The sequence below is a fragment of the Giraffa tippelskirchi genome, chromosome X (assembly GCF_054371585.1).
Source record: "Giraffa tippelskirchi isolate mGirTip1 chromosome X, T2T-mGirTip1v1.2.pri, whole genome shotgun sequence".
In the NCBI taxonomy this organism is placed as follows: Eukaryota; Metazoa; Chordata; class Mammalia; order Artiodactyla; family Giraffidae; genus Giraffa; species Giraffa tippelskirchi.
The window spans coordinates 86,436,963-86,461,655 of record NC_137289.1 but is presented as its reverse complement, the minus strand read 5'-3'; the positions used below and the strand labels follow the sequence as shown (position 1 = coordinate 86,461,655).

The 24,693-nt window shown below is 50.2% G+C and overlaps 2 protein-coding genes across 8 annotated transcripts in view; one reads left to right on the top strand and one right to left on the bottom strand.

Annotated features, from left to right (window-relative positions):
- Positions 1-24,408, top strand: part of NHSL2 (NHS like 2) — a 300,730-nt gene extending 276,322 nt beyond the window's left edge. For 3 of the 6 annotated variants that reach the window (XM_081567494.1, XM_081567493.1, XM_081567496.1), the window contains 7 exons: positions 10,588-10,743; positions 13,613-13,740; positions 14,047-14,242; positions 16,044-16,175; positions 17,530-19,857; positions 21,602-21,734; positions 22,607-24,408. In XM_081567494.1, coding sequence (XP_081423620.1) covers positions 10,588-10,743; positions 13,613-13,740; positions 14,047-14,242; positions 16,044-16,175; positions 17,530-19,857; positions 21,602-21,734; positions 22,607-22,931 — 3,398 coding nt within the window. In that variant the 3' untranslated portion in view covers positions 22,932-24,408. The remainder of the gene's footprint in view (positions 1-10,587; positions 10,744-13,612; positions 13,741-14,046; positions 14,243-16,043; positions 16,176-17,529; positions 19,858-21,601; positions 21,735-22,606) is intronic. The other 3 variants (XM_081567497.1, XM_081567498.1, XM_081567495.1) reach the window with 2 other exon arrangements.
- RTL5 (retrotransposon Gag like 5) lies at positions 5,710-10,592 on the bottom strand. 2 transcript variants are annotated; one of them, XM_081567499.1, is made up of 3 exons: positions 10,250-10,592; positions 9,420-10,115; positions 5,710-9,101 (listed from the first exon to the last, which is right to left on the bottom strand). In XM_081567499.1, the coding sequence occupies exons 2-3, from the start codon at positions 10,090-10,092 to the stop codon at positions 8,368-8,370; spliced, it is 1,407 nt and encodes a 468-aa protein (XP_081423625.1). In that variant the 5' UTR covers positions 10,093-10,115; positions 10,250-10,592; the 3' UTR covers positions 5,710-8,367. The 2 variants fall into 2 exon arrangements, with proteins under 2 accessions (XP_081423625.1, XP_081423627.1); XM_081567501.1 differs by lacking the exon at positions 10,250-10,592 and having other exon boundaries at positions 5,710-6,287; positions 6,735-10,241.
- Positions 24,409-24,693: the final 285 nt, after the last annotated feature.

The window sequence follows — 24,693 nt, the reverse complement described above, 5'->3', positions numbered from 1 at the left end:
AGAAAAAGGAAACTGGAGCTTAGAGAGGTGAAATGACTGACCCAAGGATACACACAAGGAAATGGTAGAGCCAGAGTTCAAAGCCAGGTCTGTGTGACTCTCAAGGCCAGAAGAGGTCTCTCTTCACCACATGGCTGATTAGAAGCAACTGCCCATCTCCCCCAAACAGATGAGGACCATCAAGGGGGGAGTCGTTTGGGGATGAATAAGCTCTGCACACTCCTGATTTCTCTTCCCCAACTTATTCCTACTGTCCACACCTCCAGCTTGATGGGGGGAGGGGGTGCTCCCAGCTCCACTTGCATACCATCAGCCCTCAGCCAGATCTCGGGAGGCCAGTCCTCCCATCCTCCCAAAGTCTACTGCCAGTGCAGTCCCTACATGTGAAGGGGACAAATGAGTTCCAAGCTCATTTGGGGTCATGAACCAGCCTTATAGAGCACTGGAGTTGGGGGTAGGAGAGCGACTGGGGACTCAGAAATGGATGAGCTTGTCTGGGCAGTGAAAGCGGCATCAAGAAGGAAGTGGTCTGGGAGCAGAGGAGATCACCAGTTGGAGTGGGGCCAGGAGTGCTTATGAATTTTTAAGGCAGAGGGAATAGGGCATGCAAAGGGCATAAAAGAGTCTGGTATGTAAGGAAAGAAGAAAGTAATTCAGGATGTCTGGGGTTTGGATTGAATGGAAGAGGGAAGAAGGTTGGCATGGGCAGATGAGATGATAGTTTATTTATAACCAGATAGTGAGGAAGGCTGCAGTCATGAAATTAAAAGACGCTTGCTGCTTGGAAGAAAAGTTATGACCAACCTAGACAGCATATTAAAAAGCAGAGACATTCATTACTTTGCCTACAAAGGTCCATATAGTCAAAGCTACGGTTTTTCCAATAGTCATGTATGATGTGAGAGTTGGACGATAAAGAAGGCTAAGTGCCGAAGAATTGATGCTTTTGAACTGTGGTGTTGGAGAAGACTCTTGAGTGTCTCTTGGACTATAAGGAGATTAAACCAGTCAATCCTAAAGGAAATCAGTCCTGAATATTCATTGGAAGGACTGCTGATGAAGCTGAAATTCCAATACTTTGGCCACCTGATGTGAAGAGCTGACTCATTGGAAAAGATCCTGATGCTGGGAAAGATTGAAGGCAGGAGGAGAAGGGGATGACATTAGATGAGATGGTGGATGACATCACCGACTCAATGGACATGAGTTTGAGTAAACTCCAGGAGAAGGTGATGGACAGGGAAGCCTTGTGTGCTGCAGTCCATGGGGTTGCAAAGAGTCGGACACAACTGAGTGACTGAACTGAACTGAGTGAGGAAGGTCAGAACCTGGTCCACAAGTTTTCCAATAGAGGAAGGAGAGCCGTTGAAGTGTTTTTATATAGCAGCAACAAGAGCAGATTTGCCTATTCAAAGAACCATGCCCACCCACCCCACAGGCAAGCTTGCAGAAGGTGGATTGATTAGAAGGGGTAGAGACTAGAGGCTGGTTAGACCAACGGGTGGCGCTACAGTAAAGAACCCGCCTGCCAATGCAGGAGACAAAAGAGACTAGGGTTCGATCCCTGGGTCAGGAATATCCTCTGGAGAAGGAAATGGCAACCCACTCCAGTATTCTTGCCTGGAGAATCCCATGGACAGAGGAGCCTAGTGAGCTATTGTCCATGGAGTTGTAAAAGAGTCGGACACGACTGAGCAACTAAACAACAACAAACAAGATCAACAGGGAGGCTACTTCAGTAGTCGGTGGAGAGATGAGGCTAAACTGGGAGGGGAAGAGTCTGGAACCTTTGACACTCCCTCTGGCTCAGCCTCTGCGTTAAGTGGTGAGGAGGAGGTGGGACCAGGACCACAATTGCTGGGGGCACTTGCCCTCCTCAAGTTTCGTTGTGTTTGGAAAGTCTTCTCCAAGCCAGAAGACAGTCGCCATGAATTCACAGGCTAACACCTCCAAGAGCAGAATAAATAGCCTGGGCCCTAGTTTCTGGCCCTGCCCTCCTAGAAGAGTAGCTGAGGTGAGGGGCCCCAGCTCTACCCCTCTGCGTGGCAGGCAGGAAGGAGAGAGGGGCCTCGAAGAGCAGGTCAGAGCCTGCCCTCTGTCAAAGGAAATATCCACCCTCCTAAGCCTTTCAGAGACTGTTTTCTTCCAAGTAGGTCCCGCTGTTACCAGGGCAACGAAGAACCCTGGGCTTTGTGTTTTTGTCTGTGGAGTCCCTGGGGAGAAGTGATCTGCAGAGCTTTCCCTAGTCTAGGCAGGAAGCAGGAAGTGCTAGCCGGAGGTGGAGCCCCTACTCCCATTTAGAGATAATCTCTTGCCTTGTTAATGCCTTTCTTCATCCCCTGGGAGGGGCCGAGGGCCCAAGGAAGTCAGTTCTGGTTGCCTAGGCTCCGGTGGACCTGGTTTCTCAAGGCCAGGCCCATCTTATGGCACACCTCTCTCAGTGTGTGCAATCTGAGCAAGTGTCCTGGAGGGGGAAGCTCACACCAGGCCATGCTACACGCTGGAGGATCACTGCACAAATATTTCTTGATCCCATACTACATGCTAGTGCAGGATCTCCAGGCTGGCTTCTGCTCCAGGGAGCTCCGTGGGAAGGCTCAGAACCAAACTGGCCACTAAATGTCACCTGAGCTGGTTGGTCCCCAAGGCTCTTTTCTTCCCTGGGCTGGGCTAGTCATTAGAATTGCCTAGGGAGCTTTTTAGAAATACAAATTCCTGGAGATTCTGATTCCACCAGTGTGGGTGTGGGTGGAGGGTGAAGGCTAAGAGTTCTGGATGTCTAATTGCTAGACCTCACAGTTGAACTCTGCAGATGGAGCAAGTGACCTTAAGCTGCCTCTTCTGGGCTTTTGTTCTATTTCCTTGTTTTGGGCATGCAAATGGGCTTCTGTGAGATGCAACCTGGTCACTTCCATTGGGCAGCCAGGATCCCAGGTAGGGCCTGCCATCTCCTGAGTCCTGCATGCACTCTGTTGCAGCAGCCCTGGAAGGTATTAGCATTTCAGGCACCCATGGCACTCTGCTGGTTCATCCTGAGCCCCTATCACCTCAGGACCCCATCAACTTTCAGATTTTTTTCCACAACTTTCTTCTCATCCACACCTTCCCCACTCAGGCTTCTGCAGATGGTTTTGTGAACTTAACTGCAAGATCTCACAAGTGCACCTAGTAAAGGTCATTTCAGCACATCCTTCCAAGTTAGATTGGGAGGGGGTGGCTCCTGATTCCATTTTGGAGGGGGTCCTCTAGTCCTCCAACTTAATGCCATCTGCTAATGCCCTTGGCAGCCTACCTCTAGGTCTCCATCCAGCGGCCCATGTATTCTCTCACTTCTTTGTTTATGTACTAAACTAGGGTTGTGATCCTACTGTGTGGATCATGAAATGCTAATACCTGTGCTGGATAGCTGTGTGCGGGGATGTGGATGAGGAAGCTATGTCCTGAGTAGGATTGGGAGTCACACAGGGTCGCAAATCCAGTCAGTGGTGTGACCAGACTGGAATACAGGGCTCTTTTTCCTATACTCGCAGTGGTCCCCACTGCAAGGGTTGGCAAGTCTGAGCCTGATCTTACTTGACCCACCTCCTTTAACAGGCCATCACATATGCAATCTGGGATCACCTAGCTCTCCCTGAAATGGCATGAGAAACTCCATTGGGTGCTGGAGACTTTATCTGATCCCCTGAAGCAGAAAGGGGAGCTCCAGTACTCACTGATGCTGCTCATGGCCCCACAGCCTTGTCCCTCCCCAGAAGGGGCATTTGTCAGCCACACACTCATGCATACTTATTTCTGTAAACTCAGCCCTGCCACTGGCCTGCCTGGCTCTTCAGGCCCTTCCCTAAAGGACAGAACTGGTTGGTTCTGGAGCTTCCAGAGGTCGCGTACCTGGTTGCTTTGGCAAAGACCCAGAATCCAGTCAGGTTGAGGCTTGAGCGTGTCAGGGGGCTTTCTTGGGAAAAGGCTTGGAGTGTCAGAGTTGAGAGAGTATATATCTGGGAGTCACAAAGACCTGAGTCCATCATGCGACCTAACATCTCTGAAATTCAGGTCCCTCAGTTCTAAAAGAAGACACTATTACCTTCTTCATTGAGTGGGGGAATGAAATGTGGTGAAAGTGCCTGGCACACAGTCAGAACCATGCTAGTTTCCTCCCTCTTTTCTCCCTCCTTCCCTCTGTTCCTTCCCCATAAAGAGGCAAAGCAAGCACACATCTGATGCCGGGCTTTGTTTCTCACAGCGTGTCTGTACGGTGGTGGGCAGGACAGGACAGACCCTGTTGGAGGGCCAGTGGAGGGAGGCAGAGAGGGGTGAAGCATCCCTAGAGCTGAGGAATGGGCAGCTGTGGTGCTATGATAGCGCCACGTAGCAGCTGTAAAGCGTGGGCCAGACTTTCTCCTCTCTAAGCCTCAGTTTCCTCATCTGTAAGAGGAGAGTGAGATGAATGGGATAACGGGTGTGAAGTGCCTGGCAGAGCCACTGGTACCGACTCCATAAGCGTTCTCACCCACTGTCCCAGGTGAGGAAAATTCAGCTCATGGCTGGGAAACTTGAGCAAATCCCAGAATGGGATTCAGTTTCTTCTGACCCCACAGTCTGTAAGGAGCAGTGAATTCTTGCTGGACACAGTCTGCGTGGACTTTCTCTGAGAGTGTATTTAAAAATCTTCACCAGCTTTCTCATTGATGTCCCATAGCACCATCTAGTGCCAAGAAGTGGAAGGGCCTTCCCTCTTTCCCTTCTCCAAAGTCGTGTGTGCGCATGTGTGTTGTGTTTGGAGGCCAGGGAGACTGCACTGTTACAGAATGGTAAGGCTAGGTCATTCATATCTTTATATTAGTGGAGAACTAACAAAGATCATGGCATCCGGTCCCATCACTTCATGGCAGATAGATGGGGAAACAGTGGCTGACTATTTTTCTGGGCTCCAGAATCACTGCAGATGGTGACTGCAGCCATGAAATTAAAAGACGCTTACTCCTTGGAAGGAAAGTTATGACCAACCTAGATAGCATATTGAAAAGCAGAGACATTACTTTGTCAACAAAGGTCCGTCTAGTCAAGGCTATGGTTTTTCCAGTGGTCATGTATGGATGTGAGAGTTGGACTATATAGAAAGCTGAGCACCAAAGAATTGATGCTTTTGAACTGTGGTGTTGGAGAAGACTCTTGAGAGTCCCTTGGACTGCAAGGAGATCCAACCAGTCCATCCTAAAGGAGATCAGTCCTGGGTGTTCATTGGAAGGACTGATGTTGAAGCTGAAACTCCAATACTTTGGCTACCTGATACGAAGAGCTGACTCATTGGAAAAGACCCTGATGCTGGGAAAGATTGAGGGCAGGAGGAGAAGGGGATGACAGAGGATGAGATGGCTGGATGGCATCATTGACTCGATGGACATGGGTTTGGGTGGACTTATGGAGTTGGTGATGGACAGGGAGGCCTGGCGTGCTGTGGTTCATGGGGTTGCAATGAGTTGGACACGACTGAGCGACTGAACTGAACTGAATGCTGTTTTTTAAGATGCCTAGTCCCTCCACTTCCCTCCTGACAGCTTCTGCCATTCACAGACTCAGTAGGCTGGAGCCCTTAGTTTGAAGGACTTCAAGGCTTCAGGCTAGGGTTGATCCAGGTGAAGTGCCTGGGAAGTACCTAATGCCTCCTAGGTGGTCTTCTGTGCCTGCTCAATAACCCAGAGAAACACAGTCTTTACACACCCTTTATCTTTTTATTGAGGAGAAAGCTTTAGCATACAGAACAATTTCTCATCTTCACAACACAGTAATACAACAATAACGCAATAACACATTGGTTTCAAACGATTTCTCCCCGGGTCTCTGGGAATCCCTGGGCTGCCCTCATATCCCTGCATGCATACCCCCACCCCCACCCACCCCTCTTTAAACCCAAGAAATAGCCCAAAGCCCATAGTTCCTCTTACAGCTCTTCTGGCTGTTAGATCACAATATTGAAGATCTGGGAAAGGAGGGGAAGAGGGTCAAAGGGGAGCCCAAGCCCCCTTGCCACCAGAGGGCCACAAACCAGCTCACTGCTCATCTGCTCTTTCCCTGGCCGAGGCTACATGGGCTCAGGATGAAAAGCACCATGGGAACAGGCAGGGCCTGTGATGAGGGGTCCCTGGAAGTGTGGGTGCAAGGCACCTGTCCTTTGGACTTCTCTGGCAGGGACATGGGCAGCAGGGCCAGCATGTTGACCATCAGCAAACAGAGTCCACAGCCTTGAAGAATGGCAGGCCCCCTTCTGGAACTCTCTCCTGAGAAAATAGCTGAAAAACAGACAAAATTTTCTTTACAAGGTTATTTACTCTTGAACTGGTGGGGATGGGGAAAATCAGGCAATTGACGTGTCCAACACATTAGGAGAAAGCTCAAATAAGTTATTCAGTCTGCGTGACTGCATAGGTGGCAGCCATTTTAAATCCTGCTGATCAAGAGCTTGCAGATCTCAGCTTTGAAAAGACATGGCAAGAACACACTAGAAAGAAAGGCAGCAAAGTGTTAAAAGAGTGTGGCTCGTCTGTGTGGTGGGATTCTGAATGTGGCTTTTGGATCCCCATCATTTTCTCTATTTGCCAAATTTTCTATAATGATTATGAATCACTTTTCTCTTTGGAGGAGGGAGTAGCCTTTTTAAAAGATAGAACAGGTTATAGGAATCTGGCTCCACCAATCCCCAGGCTGAGAAACGTGTGAGCAATAGAAGGGCTTCTTACCTCCCACTGATGAATAGAGACCTCACCGGAAACCAGTCGGCGGACTGGGTTTCTCTGTGACTCCTCTTCCTCCTGCTCCTTCTTGCCTCTGAACTCAAAATCCTAAGGCTGGGCTGAGGTTATCTGTCAGACTCCAGTGAGGAACAGAGGTTTAGTTTACTGTGTTTTCTTCCCTCTGGCCACAGACACTTTGGCTGCTCCTGCCCAGCTACCAGGCCCTGTGCAGGAAGCCCAGCGTGGAGGGCAGTTCAGGCCATCAGTGGATCTGGCTGTCATTCTGTGGCCAGAGTAACATAGTATGTACTTTTCACTGCAGAACCATGTCTTCTGGACCCAAGGCCAGCAGCAGGTCTCTGTGAAGGCCCCTAGGTTAGGACCCAGAAGCCCCTGAAGTTACTAGGAAGCAGTCAACCTCTTAAACCTCACCGTCTGCTCAATGCCCAGTATCAGGCTATGGCTTGCCCCTCATGTGAGAGACATGAGGTCATTCCGGTTGCAAAGCTGCAGGAGGCAGAGGCACAGTCTCTGTAGAGAGAACCTTCCTCTCTCCTCTCAGAACTAAGGAGTCCTTCACATTGGAGTTGAAGAGCAGGCTTTGGACCTCTCTCTCTCTGGCATTCTGGGAAGGAAAGGCCAATTAGGCCACCTCTGGAACCCCAAGGATGGCAAATCTTCTGCCAAGACCTATGGCTGGAGACTGCAGTCCAAGGCCTGGCCAGGGGAGGAGACCACCATCCCTAAGGAAAGAGTCACTCCTTACAAGGTCAAATTGAGTTGTTGCTGCTGTTTCTCCTCCTCCTCCCCAACCTAACTGCCTACCCTTTAGGCAACGTCAAGGGGGAAAGGAGTAGGGCATGGAATATTGGGCTGTGTCCACTAGGGATGCCCAGGAGAGCAGTGAAGTAAGAGGAAAGGGTCCCAGATCTGGCGAGCTCTGAAGCCCTAAGCCCATGGTCTGTGGGAAGGTGGAACCAGCTTGCTCAGTCAGTTGAAGACAGGTCTCAGCTGGGTGATCCACTGGACATGTGGCTTTGCATTCTCTCACTGGGCTAACTGGAGGGGCCTCTTCAGGGCCCTCCTGCTGGAGGGGTGACCTGAAGCAAGTGTAGGCTTTCAGGCACGTTTCTTGATAGTATCCTGCTGCCCACCAATTATACCTAGTAAGTGGCTTCAGTGGCTTTAGAAGTTCAGTGGAGCCTGTCCTTTAGCTCACCGAGACAGAACAGTGAGGCATTAGGTGAAGTCCAGGTTAGCCAGCCAGAGAATTAAACCATAGAACATAGTGTGAATTAACACAGGAGAGGTGAGGGCTTGGAACAACTGGAGGGGAAATACAAGAGGGTGACCAGTTCATTTATGGGAACAGGCCCAGAAACCTGCTCTCTAGCTCCTGGCAGGTATAAGCAGAGTGCATGCTGAGAGGACAGCTATCACTGTGCCCTCCTTTCCCGAGTGTCATTCCCCAGTCACAGTCCCAGGATGGTCTGGAGTTCTCCAGGTCTTCTTCGGGTTCTGCAGGTCTGGAACTCCCTTAAGTACTGGTCAGTGAATGAGGCAGGTGTGGCAGCGAAAGCAGGGGCAGGGAACACAGTGGAAGGGTGTGTTGTGGGGGAGGGGCAGCTTACTTCAGCTCTCACACGCGAATACGGCCCCGTGCAGCCCGGTGGCCCCCCTGCCTTGGAGTGAGGCGAAATAGCACTGGGGGACGGCGTCGAATTTGGCGTTGCCCCAGGCGACCTGCGCGGCGAATCAGTGGCGGCGAACTGTAGAATGGTGAATTGGTACCTGGAAGGCCCTCCAGAAGTGGGAGCCGGTTCTGGTTCCTCCGTCTGCTTGGCTGTATGATGGGAGGCGACACATCTAGGAAGTTTTCATGATAGTAGCCGGAAGTCTGGGATGAAGCGTTGGCATAGGTGGGCTCCATCTCCATCAGCTCATCCAGGTCATCGTCTTGGGTCTCATCCTCTGTCTCCTGCTCCTGCTCGGGCTCCTGCTCGGGCTCCTGCTCGGGCTCCTGGCGGCCACCCTCATGTTCCTCTTCTTTCTTATCCTTACTCTGATCTTCCTCCTCCTTCTTCCTCTTCTTCCTCATCCCCTCCTCTTCCTCCCCTTCTTTCTCCTCCTCTTCTTCCGCCTCCTCTTCTTCCTCCTCCTCCTCCCCGTCCTCCTCCCCTTTCTGTTTCAGCTCCTTCCTCATCTCTTCCTCCCTGTCCCTCCTCTTCTCCTCCTCCTCCCCCTTGGTTTCTTGTTGGATTGCTCTCACGCGCCTCCGCTGGTCCTTGTTGAGAAGCCTGCGCCTGCGTGCCTCTTCATCTTCATCCCCACTGTGGCACTCTTCTCCCTCTTCACCTTCGAGAGTACGGTCTGCTGCAAAAGGGAAGAAGATATTGCGAACCCCAGGGAGTGGCATTGGCTTGGGGACACGCACTTTTCTTTCTATCTCCACACACTCGAGAATCAGCTCATCCAGGTCGGCCATTTCAGTTGACCATAAGAGCTCCTTGCGGAAGAACTCTGATAAGCCTTTGAGGAACTGGTTTTGAAGGCGGCAGTCATCCCAAGACAAGAATTGAGCCAGGAACTGAAAAGCATCTGCATAGCTGCCCAGGGTACAGTCTCCCTGCTTGAGCTTACGGATGGCTTTTTTTGCCACGCTTGGGGGAATGGGGCCACAGAATTGCTTACGGATTTCATCCAGGAAGCGCGGAAAGTTGGCATGCAGGGGGCTTCCTTCCTGGGTGACTGAGACGGCCCAGTCCTTGGCTTCACCAGCGAAAAAGGAGATCAGAAAGGCCACCCGCTCAGCGCCCCCGGGGAAATGATCCTCATGGTCGGCTATGAAAGTCTCTAGCTGCATCAAGAATTCAGCCAGGTAGACTGGGTCGCCCGAGAAGGGCTCTATTTCAGGCCGCTCCAGCGGCGGCAGAGGAGGCTGCGGGGGCAGCTCCTTGGCCGGGGGCGGGGGCAGCGCCGGCGGGGGTGGACTGGGCATCGGGGGTGGGTCGGTGGGTGCGCCGGAGGTGCCGCAATCCTGGATCACGCTAATCAACAGTTCGTCCGGGGCATACTCTGGCTCAGTGCGTGGGGGAGGCCAGCACAGGAAGGGCAGTTCTCCCTCGGGAGCGGCGTCGATCTCACTGAGCGGGAACTCAAAGTTCTCCTCAGAAAGGGCGGGCACCCCGGGGACCGGCCAGCGCATGTAGCTCGAGACATTGCCCCGCAAGGAATTGACCTCGGCCAGAGCTCTGCCGAGCTGAAGGCCCAGATTGGCATTCTCCCCGCGAAGGGCATTTAATTCTTCTCGCAGGGCCACGTTCGCCATGCGGAGGCTATTGAGGTTCCCGGCCGCCTCGGACATTAGGACTAGCTGGGGCCCTGGGGCTGCGGGCAGGGGTGGGATGGGGAGATGGGGCCGTGAGAGGAGCCGGGGGCCGCGGCGGGGCGCGCGGGGGGCCGAGCCACACCCACTGGAAGCGGGCTCGGAGGGCCTGGCGGCTCCACCCGGGGCGCGTTACCTCGTCCCGGGGATCGCAAAGGGCGGGCGACGGCGGGAGCCGGGAGGCGCCGGGCGGAGGAGGCGGGCGGCGAGGCGGCGAGGCAGCGAGGTGGCAATCGGGCGGGCGGAGGCTGGCGGCGAGGTAGGAACTGACTGCGGCACGATCTGTCGAGGAAAAATCTTGCAGCTGGCGCGTCCCCGCCTTTTAAGCGCGGCCCGCGCCACCAACCCCCCACCCCCGGCAGGGGCGGGTCTTAGGGAACCGCGGGAGCCCACTGGCCGCTGCGTGCCGCCCCCCTCAAACCCCCCCGCCCCCCCCGCTTGGCGGCGCCTCTCACTGCCTCTCTCCTTCCCTAGCTGCAGCTAACTCGGGTCGGGAAAATGCGACAGCGACTGCCCACTCGAGGTCGTCATGGCGACAGCCAGTGAACGTGTTCCTCTCCTCGGGCAGGCCCCCGAGTGTAGAGGAGCTGCTTCGCGAGGCGCAGCTCAATCTCCAGAGCCTGTTGCAAGGTACTGAGAGGGAGGGGGGCTGCGGCCAGAGGCCACGGGCCCAGCAGCGGCTAGAGGGAGGCGACGAAGAAAGGACAGGGACCCGCGAGAGAAAGAGAATAGTAGAAAACCTATTGAAAAACAAAAGACACACTTGCCATCTTTCACCTTCCAGACTGCTGACTCCAAAAGACTCTATTTTAAGGCTGTTTACACCCCTTGCTCCCCCCTTACTTTTTTTCAGTTCACTTGTCTCTGGGGGAAAAGGGACAGAGGCCGAGACAGAGCCATGAGTCAAGTCATTTACAAAGAGCACCAGATGAGAGACTCCCAAAGTGTGGGTCCACATACCCTCAGGTCTTCTCTTGCCACATCACCCAAGCCTTTGGAGCTGGCACCCAAAGACAAAGGAGGCATCAACAGGGTCTCCCACTCTGGGTTTCACTCTCTCTGCTTTTGAAATAACCTTGTTCATGTGTCTCCTGGGTCACTCCTGCCTCACCAAGTAAGCCCAATACACAGCACTCAGACTTCATCTCATTCCCAATTCCCAACTCAGTGTCTGAGGTATACTGATGAGCACCTTGTACACAAAACTGGGTCCACACAACCAGAGAAACAGCCCAGTCATAACCCCTGAGCAGTCAGAATGCACGCACCAGGTGGAGTGAGAAAACCCATACTTTGAAATCAGACAGAGCCAGAATCTGAGTTGGATCCCACACCTAACTAGCTGTGTGACATTATGCATATTACCCAACCTCTCTGAGCTTCAGATTAGTCAGTCATCTTCAAAATGGCGATTCCAGTTCCCCACATGGCAAAATTTTGTGAGAATTAAAAATAGGGTGTTCCTAACCCAATTAGCAACAGTATCTGGCAGGTGGATTAAATGATACTGATAAAATGCAACATCAACTCCTGATTAGTGTCCTTTGGAACACAGGCTGATCTAGACACAATGTTAAAATTAACATAAAAGAAAAAAACAATGTGGTCCCTGATCTTTCAATATGAAAAACATACACATTGACCTGTGGGATTTATCCAAAGTAAGTGGCAAGAGGATTAATACTCAGTGCTATGAGAGAAACTCTTAGGGTGCTGCAAATATCTGGATGGAGATTGCAAGGGGCGTGCATATATCAGAATTCACTGAACTGCACTGAAGATTTGTGTACTTTACTGTAGGTAAGTTAGATCTCAAAAAAAAAAAAAAAAAACAAATAAAACCCCAGTGCTAGTCACAAGCTCCTTACACCCTCCAGGCACTCATTGTCCCACTCGAGGCACTTTTCCAAGCATAGAAGCCCTTCCTCCCTCTTCCTCACTCCAATCCATATACTTTCTTCCAAGTTCTATGCTTGCTGACTCGAAAAAGATCTTTAACACTAGTTCTGCACTTTGCATCATTCCCTCCCTGAGCACTCATACAAGGCCCTTTGTACCATCTAGCTCAAAAGGACCTGTATAGCTCTGAACTGATTTTCCTTTCATTTGTTCATTCATTTGCTCCTTCTTCTGCTAATCCCAGGTATATATTTTGTCCACCTAACCAGACTGGGCTTCTCAATGTAAAGGATCACATCTCTTAGAACTCTCAGGTTTCCGGAAGCACGTGGCATAGGGCTGGACCCGCAAGAGGGCATTTGTTGAGTGAACATGAAAAGTGAAAAGAGGTCTTACCAGCTGTCATTTATGCATTACCAACAAAGGCTAACTTTTATGGAGAATAGAAAACTTCAGAGTGGCCACCCAACTGGACAACAGCCATGACCTCCACCTCCCTGCCAGGGAAGTAGCAAGCTTAGAGAAGCAAGATTCCAAGGGACACCATGAGCCTTGTGTTCTGATGAGAGGAGCTGCCATGCAGAAAGAGTCAGTGTGCTCTGTGTTGCCACCATGGGCAGAATGAGGACAGGTGTATGGAAACATAGGGGATGGTAGATTTCACCTCAAGAAAAGGAAGAACTTTCCATATGCCTGACAGCCCCAATTGTCCTTGGATGGAATGAGCCACCATGGGAGGAAGGCTGCTTCCCTTCTCTGCAGGCAGGTGTGTGCGGAGGCTGAAGAAACACCTGGAAGGGCTGCTGAGGAGGAAACGGGAGCCCAGAATGAAACGTTAGTCTAGAGAACCCTTGAGGCCCCTCCTGACTCCAAGTTTCTACGATTCTTCAAGTCTCTGTTCAAATGTGCAAGCTCTGACTGTTGGTTCTTTAGCCGTACTTCCTTCATTCATTGAATCCATCACTTAAATAAAACTCATTCAGATCTTCTGCATCCTCCTTCTTCCCTGACAATGCCCCTAAACTTCTCTTTCTCCTCTACCACTACCTCCGCCTTCCCTCTCTTTCACCTTAGCCCCCCTGGAGCTGACATCGCCCCCCACCACAGTGGGGCTAAGGTGCAGGGAACCAAGCCCTCAGAGGCTGAGGTAAGAGTTCTCGGCATGCAAGGGAATGTTCAACATTGGACTTCCCAAGGCAAATTTCTCTGTGCTTCACACAGGTCATGTCCCTGGTAGGGTTGCGTAAAAACCTGAAGAGCTGCAGGGCTTCAAAGAGAGGGCCTTGGAACAGAGAGTGGCAAAGGGCATCTGCATCCTGAGCCTCTTCCCTGAGTTGAACACTTACCATGGGGGCCGTGGAGACAAAGGCTTAGTCCCCGAACCAGCACAACTCAAATCCATTGACTCTCTTTTCTCCTCGTAGGAAGTAGGCATTTTTCCATTCTTGAATCCAGAGGCTCAGACGCTTGGAACTAACCTTAAGAAACAATGAGAGTCAGGCCTGGCAGCTAGAGCAGGAGCCCCCAGCTTGTGGTCCTTCCTCAGCCTGGCGCTTGGCCGTGGCTCCCTAGAGTGTGTATCCACTGTGCTGTTTTTCAGAAGAATATGAGGAACAGTACTCGGAGGCCAGACTTCTGGGGCAGACCTTCCGCTCTGCTGATGAGGCCCCTGAGCCCACCCCCAGCCCAAGGCTCCAGTCTGCCAGGCGTCTGGAGTTTGTACTGATGGTGAGTTGCCTCTTCCCCCACCTGGGAGAGCCAGCATGCAGAGCTTGCCCCAGGCCCATTGACGGGGGACCTGAAACAACTTTCATTACCCACTGGAAGCTGCTACTTACCTCTGCTCACCAGCAGAGCCATCCCGAGGCCACACTGAGGTGGGCCCTGCACAGCAGGCATCTGGCCTGGCAGCCTATCCACGCTTTCCTGCCTCCCAGATGAAGCCTCCGACCACCCTGCCTAGACAGCCATCCTGTGGGCACAGCTCATCTCCAGTTGGAAGCACACCCTTCCCATCACCTTCTTTCCCAACAGCCCACAAAATGGCAGCTGAGCGAGGATGAGACTACCATGCAGGGTGTGAGGGCCCCTGAGGCCTCCCTGAGCCTGCCTACCACAGCCGACAAGCAAGCTGCCTGGAATAGCCCCTTTCCTCTGCCCATCCTAGAGGAGAAGCGGTGGCTTCAGTCTTGTCCCACACACTCTGACATCGTGCCCATCAACGTCTCCGGTAGAGTTGCTTAGCATCACCTCTGTTCGCTTACCTCCATGCCAACTATAGATCATCCTGTCCAAATGCGCTGGGTGCTGGGGGAGGGAGCAAGACTTTCTTTGCTACTGGCTCACCCCGCACTGTCAAGGTCGTGGATCTCACCAGGGAATGGAGGCATGCTCTTTCTTCACTTTCTACTGGCCCTGCCATGCTAACTGAGACCATTTGATGGCAAAGGAAACTCTCTTACCAGAAAACTCCAAAACTTTATGAATTTGTGTGCTCTTTGGAGCATTGTGGAAACTTAGAGTGTATGGGTTATGTTTGGTTTGGGGAAAGAAAACTTGTGCCAGAAGCTGGATTTGGAGCACACAGATAGGAGTTTCAGGGGACGTGTGGGGTTCAGGGTGCTGGTGGTAAATAGTAAGATCAGACACAGAGCACAGACCAAGGGCCTTGCAGCACTTTGAGTCGTCACTCAGTCTCCTAGTGGGGGTGGGCCTCCTCCTATTGTGTAAGATCAAAGAGGAACTCGGTACTACCTTGAGATGGGAAAAATACTGTACACAGCTCAGCTGGCTTTTTCTCTGGGGACATGTGGAACCCTGTACCATGCCCATTATTAATTCATTCACCACACTTCACCAGCTATAAGTGGAAGAGGAGGAAGGTCAACTATTTCAGAAGGAGACAGGGCCAACAACTTGATGAGATCAAAACCTCCTAACCCAAGGGGACCAGAGGCACCCTGTGAGCCAGCACTGGCCTGTGGTGTGCTGGAAAAAGTTGATGAAGATGATAAGGATAGCTCTGGCCACAGGTGGTGTAACTCCCTGGATATGAGGTCATCCAATGCCACTGGTATCATCTCAGGAAATCAGAGGCAGGAAACAGAGCCCAGAGCCTCAGGAGATGTACCCAGAAGTGTGAGGGGTGAGAGGAAAAGCTCACAAAGTGATGGTGGACACTTTGTTTTTGAACTTCTACCTTGCCCTCAATGAGGCTGGCCCTGTGTTTTGTCCACAGAGCCACTTGCTGGGGAGGGGGGTACCTATGTGTTCATGGGACTGAGAGGGCAGGATTTGGTTAGCCAGCCACTGAAAGAGAGACAGTGGTGGGAAGCAGCAAACTTGACTCCACTGCTCTCACCCTGTCCTTGCCCTAGCAATTCCGTAGAAGCAAAGACTGAGCCGGTGCTTTAAGAAAAGTAGATCTCAGTCACCACGCAGGGTGAACTTTGATCAAATGTGACCAGGGGGCTGTAGGGCAGATTATCTGACTGCTTCCTGGATGCCGGGAAGGGATGGGGCAATTTCTTGGAGACACTCATTGGCCCAAGTTAAAGCGTGCTCTGAGAAAAGATTGCAATCAAGCAACATCTAGTCTCAACCTGTCTCTCCACTTCAGGGGTTCTCACCCCAGATTGTACATCTGAACAATCACCTGGGGAGTCTGAGAAAATGCTTCCACCTGGGCCCTATTCCCAGAGTGTTAAGTGTTCTGAGATGGGGTCCAGTTGTTAGAGTTTGAAAAGCCACCCAGTTTATTTCGATATAAAACCAGGGTTGAAAACCACAGCTCTCAGCCACCTAAGACTCACAGGCGACCCCAGGGTGGACCTCTGAAATTCAGCATGCATGCTTCGGAGCTGTGGGTGCCCAGGGCCAAGATGGGAGGGATGGGGAAGAAGGGTCACCTGCCTGAATGCTATTCATTCTCATCGCTACTGCCATCATCCCTTCTCTCTACCTCAGGCCAGTTTCTACCGTACTGTGAACAGAAACCAGGATGTACCCAAGTGTCTTTATTTTGGCTACAGGGCAGCAGTTTGATAAACATGCAAGTTTGCGACACTCGTTGTTTAACACAGAGACAGCCGTGAACCCCAAGTCCACCCTGAGGCGGAGGCGGACCATTATTGGATTCTCTAACTATTCCCAGCGAGACCAAGGTGACCCCACCATAGCTGATCCCCCAAACCTTTTCCCTTGCTCACTCTTACCATTCCTGCAACCCAAGTGTTATTGCTGTGACAGAGAACAGGAGTGATTGGGGGAGAGAGGGACTTTGGACATCTTGAAAAAGGCAATATATTAATAGTAATTAAGAATAACCAAAAGCCTTTTGCAAAGGGCAGCAACTGAAAATGGACAGGAGATCTCCAGACTAATAAATTCTTTATCTTATTGTTTCCCATTGTAAGCAGAATATAGCTATATATGTCAACTTTAGGCAGATAAAGAAGGAAATCATCACTAAAAGTAGCATCTTCACAAAACCATTATTGCCATTAAATGAATGCCATCCAAAGAGCACAGACCAGAAAAATGTGAATACAAATTCTGGCCTGTCCACTTACTAACTGTGAGGCCTTAGCCAAGTTCCCTAACCTCTTTGAGCCTCAGCTTCTTCATCTGTGAATTGGGGATGATGATTCCAACCCATGGAGTGGTCGTGAGGATTAGAGTTATTGTATGTAATTTTCCTACCGTGTGCCCGGTACATAGTATGTGTTCAGCAAACAGTGGCTGTTACTATAAATTATCATAAGAGTAGTCATCCTCATGTCATCCTCATAACAGTAATAATTGTTATGTATATGAGAAAACCTTTGGGGGTTTTCAACATCTGAATGGTTTCCTCACATCTGTAAGTTATCCTCACTTTCTCCTGTTGCCAATCTAAAAAGCCAAGAATGCAACCAAACTCTGAACTTTTCAGCTGTGGCATACTCCCAATGCGCTTCAGGAACTGAAGGTCACACTGTTGTCCTTTATCAGTTTGAAAGCCTCTGCTTTCATCTCTGGAGAGATGAATGCTGAGAGCTGTGGTGGCTTCATGAACCTGGGGTGAAAACCTGGGGGAAAAAAATCCATGGCTGTCCCACATGCTACTTCAGCTCTGAAAGGCATATTCAAAGCTGGAAAGGCAGAAATGTTTATATGTCCCCTCCCTCTGAACCTCTCTCCTCTGGCTGACTCATGTTGATGTATGGCAAAAATCAAACCAATGTTGTAAAGCAATCATCCTTCAATTAAAAAAAAATAAAAATTTTTTAAAAAGCTGGAAATTCTTTGGCAGCCATCGGGACAATTCAAGGGCACCCTGTGACTCACTGTGTGGTGATGGGTAAGGACTCAACTTCCCCAGCATCCTCAACTATGGAAAGGAAGAACCAAGGAATTCTGACCAAGCTATTGGCAAATGCTTCTTGACAAAAAATTGGTGATCCCGTCTCTTTGGTGACAGCTGCTGCTGGGTGATCCCTAACCACACCACTAACATTCTGTCTTTACCTCCTCTAGGTCACAGCAACAGCCCAGCAGGCAGTGTGGCCCGCTCTACCACCTCAGACATCAGGCCCAGCCATTCAGTTCCAGAAAGTGTTCATGGAAGAGTTGCAGTCGGTCAGGAAGCTCAGTTCCCAAATCTCACCTCACCAGTACTAAAAAATCCTTCTAGTCATCCAGAAGAACCTCTCCAGGCATGGGGTGCCACAAAACCCCCTGGAATGGAGAGCATGGGGATGGTGTACAGCATTCCTGGTTCTTGCAATGGACCAACAGAATCGACATTCTCCACTTCCTGGAAGGGAGATGCTTTTACCTATGTGACTCCAAGTGCCACCGCTCACAGCAGTCAAGTCAATGAAAATGGAAAAAATCCTTCCTCTGGGAATTCTTGGGTCTCTCTGCACACACTGCCACCTCTTGTTCCTAAGGAGGCTGCTACCCTCTTTGTCACTCGTGATATCCCAGCAGGATGCAGTGGGCCTGCTGGCTACTCTCAGCATCCTACTCAACGAAGCCAAATATCAGAACGACCCTCCAAGATTGGCCTTCTGACCGGTGGTACCTCAAGGCTAGAGACAGGCCCAGGTGGGACCAGCAGGTTCCGAGAGCGGTCACTGTCTGTACCCACAGATACAGGTACCATGGATGTGGACTATGAGGAGGAGCAGAAGGCCAGTGAAGCCTGTGCCCTACCTTATGCCAGTACGAGTTCTGAGGGCAGTAACAGTGCTGACAACATTGCCTCCCTCAGTGCCCAACAGGAGGCCCATCACAGAAGGCAGAGGTCCAAGAGCATCTCACTCAAGAAAGCCAAGAAAAAGCCTTCCCCTCCAACTCGCAGTGTCTCACTGGTCAAAGATGAACCAGTCCTCTTGCCAGAAGGTGGGTCAGTACTACCCAAGGACCAGAGGCCCAGGAGCCTTTGTCTCTCCTTGGAACACCAAGGACATCACTCATCCCACCCAGATACTCAGGGTCACCCAGCTGTGCCAACCTTCAAAGACCCAGAAGGTACACAATTTGCCCATCACTGGTATCTTACTGACTGGAAGTCTGGTGACACCTACCAATCCTTGTCCAGCTCCAGCACTGCCACTGGCACCACAGTCATTGAGTGCACCCAAGTTCAGGGCAGCTCAGAGTCTCTTGCCTCCCCTTCCACTTCCAGAGCCACAACACCTTCCCAACTCTCCATCGAGGTGGAGGCCAGGGAGGTATCCTCTCCAGGAAGGCCTACTGGGCTGATGTCACCCTCCAGTGGATATTCCAGCCAGTCAGAGACACCAACACCCACTGTCTCCATGTCCTTGACCCTGGGCCACTTGCCTCCTCCAAGCAGCAGTGTCCGGGTGCGTCCAGTGGTACCTGAGAGGAAGTCATCACTACCCCCAACATCACCAATGGAGAAAATGCCCAAGTCACGGCTATCATTTGACCTACCATCGACCTCTTCAACCAACCTGGATCTGTCTGGGATGAGTATCTCAATCCGAAGCAAAAACAAGGTGAGCCAGCATCACTCAGATACAAACTTGGGGACCAAGCTGGCCCAGAAAACTAGCCCCAACCAGCCAATCATGCCCATGGTTACTCAGTCTGACTTACGTTCTGTTCGCCTGAGGTCAGTCAGCAAGTCTGAGCTGGAAGATGACATCGAGAGCCCTGACTATGCTGAGGAGTCAGGAGCTGAAGTCTTCACCTTGCCAGAGAGGAAGATGAAACCTCCCATAGCCGAGAAGCCCCCTCTGGCCCGAAGGCCTCCAAGCTTAGTCCACAAGCCACCATCTGTCCCCGAGGAGTACCCGCTAACTTCGCCTACCTTGGCTATGACTCCTAAGAGCTCAATTCAACACACAAGGCCACTCCCTCAAGATATATACACAGTGGTGCGGAAATCGAAGTCCTCCAGCTTCCCCGAGAGCAGAAGCCCAGGGGAGCCCACAGCACCCTCATCTCTTGTTTTCACGCCTTTTGCCAGTTCCCCTGGTGCTTTCTTCTCAGGAACACAGCAACCTCCCCAGGGAAGTATGGAAGATGAGGGCCCCAAAGGGAGAGCCCTGCCTGAAAGAATTAGCCTCCAGAGCCAAGAAGCAGCTGAGAAAAAGAAAGGCAAGATTCCACCTCCTGTACCAAAAAAGCCCAGTGTGCTGTACCTGCCTCTCACTTCACCCACGTCTCAAGTGGAGGCCTATGTGACTGAACCAAGACTGCCCCTCAGCCCCATCATCACCCTGGAGGAAGATGCCAAGTGTCTCCCAACTGATGACCACCTGCCATCTGCTGGTACAAGGATGACCTCAATGCCACAGTCCAACAGTGAAAGGGAAGCAAGTCTTCCAGGTTAGTAAAATGTCTGTGGGCTTTTCCTTTCAATCCCAGAAGAGACAAGAGTGAGGATGGGGTGCCAGAGGCAGAAGCAAATGCCCCCAGATAATGAACCTGGTCCCAGGGCGACCAAATCAAGAGGGGACACCTCTTGAGGGTTTGAGTTACTCTAAATCGGTCTCACTGCCCTTGGGATCAGGACTGATCTGGGGGTCGGGGGGATCTCCACAGCGATCAGTGGAGACAGTGGAGTATGGGACAGTATGGAACAGTCTATCCTGGAACCCCCAGTGCTGAGCTAATGAAATCAAACTAGGTCTCAGCACCCTAGGATCTTAGGAACCCATCTTCCTCCTCAGGCAGGCATCTCCTGCCCTAGGAACCGTCTCTCCATCTCACTAGACAGCACTTTGCACCAGCTTCCACTAAATTTAGTTTCATGCATAGGACTAAGTACCCTCCCAGTCTGAGTTCAAGTGCCATAGCAGGCTGGTGGGCTTCAAGCAGTGTAATATTTTACTACCAGCAGCTTCTCTTCGTGTTTTCTAGAGGAAAGGGGGCTCACTTTCTTGGATGGTTTAAGCCTTTCTCTCCCTTCAACCATAAGACCAAGCTAGATGATATTTCTCATCCTTTTGGGGTTTTTTTTTTCCCTTGTCTCTTTTTGCTTTAACTGTGGCAAAATACATATAATGTAAAATTTACCATCTTAACCATTTTGAGGGCTTCCCAGGTGGCACTAGTGGTAAAGAACCTGCCTGCCAATGCAAGAGATATAAGAAATATGCGTTCAATGACTGGGTCAGTAAGATCCCCTGGAGGTGGAAATGGCAAGCCACTCCAGTATTCTTGCCTGGAGAATTCCATGGACAGAGGAGCCTGGCGGGCTCTAGTCCACAGGGTTGCAAACAGTCGGACATGACTGAAGCAACTTAGCATGCATGCAACCATTTTTAAGTGCACAGTTCAGTAGGTGTTAAGCACATTTATAGTGTTGTGCAACCATCACCACCATCCATCTCCAGAACTCTCTACATGTTGCAAAATTGAAGTCAGTACCAAGTCAACAATAATTCCCCATCATCCTCTTTGCCCAGCCCCTGGCAACTACTCTTCTACTTTCTGTTTCTATGAATTTGACTCCTCTGGGGACCACATGTAAGTGGAATTATATAGTATTTGTCTTTTGATGACTGGCTATTTCATTTAACATAACGTCCTTCAGGTTCATCTGTGTTTCTCATCCTTTTTGAAACCCTTTACACAAACATCAAAATCTTATGGCCTTCCTTAAGCTCATTTGGATTTTCAACATAAGTTAAATCATTGTGACTAAAACAAGCAAACAAATCAAAGCCACAGGTAATTTTAGAGTCTGCTTCCTCAAACTCCACAGGCTCCCTCTGAGAGTCAGATAAGTCCCACTTCCACCCACTGGTTGAGTCATTGCTTTAGATTGTTCTCAGCTCCTTGAGTTTTAAAAATGATACATTTAAAACAAGGGAATGCTCAGGCAACCTGTTGTAATGGAAAAGGCACGAGAAAACAGGGACTCAGGCTGGCCTTCATCACTCCCTCCACGTTGTGCTGGCCAAATCACTAACCTTTGGAACGTCTTGTTCTCTGCAGAATGGAAACAGCAAGTCTCTGCCCTGCTGCCCTCCCAGAGTTGCTCTGAACATCAGATGAAATACATCTGAGAATGTGCTTTGTCCTAACGATTGTGGTCAAAGTAATTCTTTCTGGGTTTTATGCCTAGGGAGTTCGATGGAACCAAGCACCGAAGAAAAAAGTGTAATCAGTGATAAAACAGCCGAATGGATTGCAGAAGATGATGATGATGTGTTTGTGGCTTCACGTACAACTGAAGATTTATTTACTGTGATCCACAGGTCTGGACCAATTTCTTTAATTTCCATTATAATTGCCTTCCCTCCTTATACCAGAAGAAAAACTGCTACCTCTAAGCATTAGATTGGAAACTGGAGACTAAGTTCAGATGTCCGCGTATGTGAACACAGTCCAGGGCCTCACATCTCTGATTCACTGACATCTTCGGGTGAAGTGGAGGAGGGGCAGACAGGGAAGGGAGGACCAGGTGCGGAGTGAGAGGCCCCTCGTCTCTTAGCAACCACATGGCCTATTGTGGCTCCATCTGCTCTCTCACAGCTCTGCCTACAGTCAGAGACATTTAACCCTTCACAGAATTCCTGTACCAAAAAAAAAAAACCTCATCAAAAAGTAAAGTGGGACACCAGGCTGAGCATCAAAGCAGGAACTTAGCCAAAGGATGAACACACGGGGACCCAGTTATAGGCAAAGGATGACCACATGGGGACCCAGTTATTGGACCGGTGCACAAAGCAGGGATTCAATGGTGAGGAAACTGGAAGGAGCCCAGTTACTGGAGTTGGGGCACAAGTTCAGAACAGGATCAGTTCCCAGGACATCTTGATTCAGAGTCACTGAGCTACTAGCCTTGACTCCTTAAATTCTTCCTTGGTCCCAGAACCTGGGCAGGACTGAGCCTGCAGGCACAGGCCCAGTGACTCCAGATGTGGGCATTGAAAGGAGTATAGGGACAGGGGACCAGACAAGGAACTCTGAGGACTTAGCAGAGAGAGAGAAAGCTGGTAGGTACAACTGCTCACAAAGCTGTTGCACGGAAGTTCCCAGATCATGTCACTGACACTCGTGACACTATATGAAGCATTAGGAAATGTTTGCGCATGAATTCACTGAAAGCACACTTTCTCTTATTTAGGTCCAAAAGAAAGCTGCTTGGCTGGAAGGAACCTGGTGAGACCTTTGCTGGCAGCAGCAGACCAAGCTCCCACTCACCAGTAAGGAACCCGGCTGAGTCTCCAGTCAGTGAGTTGGCTGCCTCTGCAGGGTCAAGCGGCAGTGCCAACCTAGATGCTGGCAGAAATGATGATTTCAAGGCCTTGCTACAGAAGAAGGGAAGCAAGGCAACTCCAAGGTCCCGCCCCTCAGCAGCCGAACTGCTGAAGACCACTAACCCACTGGCTCGGCGAATTATTGCACAATTTTCAAAAGACTACAAAACCCCTGATAACCCCAGTACCTAATCCCTGGGTTCAGCAAGCAAGGTTTAGTTACTAAACTTGAGTAGAGAAGGGGGAAGAGGAAAAAAAGGTTTTGAAAAAGAACATAACAAAAAAGCCTGCATTTCTTTGACATTAGCTTACACTCTGGACAGCAGGATAGAGGCCACATCTAGAACTAAGTTTATCGGGCACTTTAATCATCTTCAGACATTTTACATTTTCATACTTAAAATCTTGCCATTACTGAGTACCGATTTTCTCCTTATTTCCCCCAGTGGTATGCACTCAGAAGAAATTCTCAGATGCAAGGGTACATGTGCCATCTTTTCAATCAATCACCAGGCTTCTCCATCCCTGGCTCCTGTCACTGAGGGGCGCAGTGAGAGAGCAGTTTGAGGGCTGCCAAACCCAGGGGATGTAGGGTGCCAATGCTGATTATTCGCTTTCCCATCAAAGCCCTGATAACCTTGTGTGGAGAAACAGAAGGACTCTAATGCCTCTTCAACCACAGTATAACTCTCTCCCATGAGAGGTTTGCAGGTGTGTGCTTATTTCGGCATGGGGTTGATTGGATGGCTTTTATAGTGCAAAATATGAATGTGACTCTGTCCTGAACTTCATGCCTTTTTCAGTTTGATTGTCTACACGGAGATCAGGGTGATGAGTTTCAGTAAACATATAGACCTCCCCCTCCTCACTCCTCTGCTAGAAAAGGTCAGAACTGGGTTGCTTTGGATGAACCAAGCTCAGTCAACAAACAAGGCCCCATTTGTTCACTCACATCTACCCAAAGTAACTCACACATGCGCTTTGAGATCCTTCAAGTGTCTGCCACCAACGATAGCTAGTGTCTGTGCCCAGCTCATGCTGCATTTGAAGAACTCTGGTTTCATTTGCATATACCATTCATTACAAGAAGTCATTAGCTGAAAGGAAGAGCATCCTCAGAGGCTCAAGGAGAAGAGAAAGTAAGTGTAATTTGCTTACCACCATTCAGTTCAGATTGTGGTTTGTGGTTGGTTTTATTTTGTTTGAAGGAAATCTTCCTCTGTTCCCAAGCTGAGAACATACACACTAAAAGGATGGATCAAAAATCTGAAAGGCGGCCTTGCAAGTTACTGTGGTCCATAACCCCCCAAAAGGGCTACTTTTTGCCATTTAGGTTCTGCTGTTTGACCAATTTTCAATTAACCATGCTAGGGGAGAAAGTAAGAACTTTGTTAAATGGGATGCTGACAGAGCACCGGAACAATCATTGTGACCCCTTCTCCCCACCCCCTGCCAAAGCTTATAGACACTAACTATTCTTGTCAGTTCAATTTTCTAAGCAAAGCAAGAGCCGTGATTCATTTGACTTTCATGTGTCTGGTTTCTGAGAGGTTGAGGGGGAAAACAGACAGCTTTGAACAAAGAAAACTGGCTGACCAATAATGGAAAATTAATTGTCCATCATTCCCAAGAGGGAAAAAAAGAAAGTCAAATAAATTCACAAAGAGGGTATCCTGACCTCTTCCTCCTTCACCCTCCACCCAACAGATTCATTGGTCAACCTCTTGTAGGATGTGGAAACGTGCCCCCAGAGACAAGCAGATCTTGATTTTGATAGGTCTCAATAAGAAGCAAACCCTTTAGCCCAGCTGCCCACACAGCAGACAGAGCAGCTGGAAAACCACACTAAATGTTGAGGAGACTTGGGCCTCTCACATAGAAGGCCTAGGCCTGGGCCCTTGGTTGGTACAGTTTTGAATTCTAGACTTCTGAGTACAGACCAGACCCATCCACT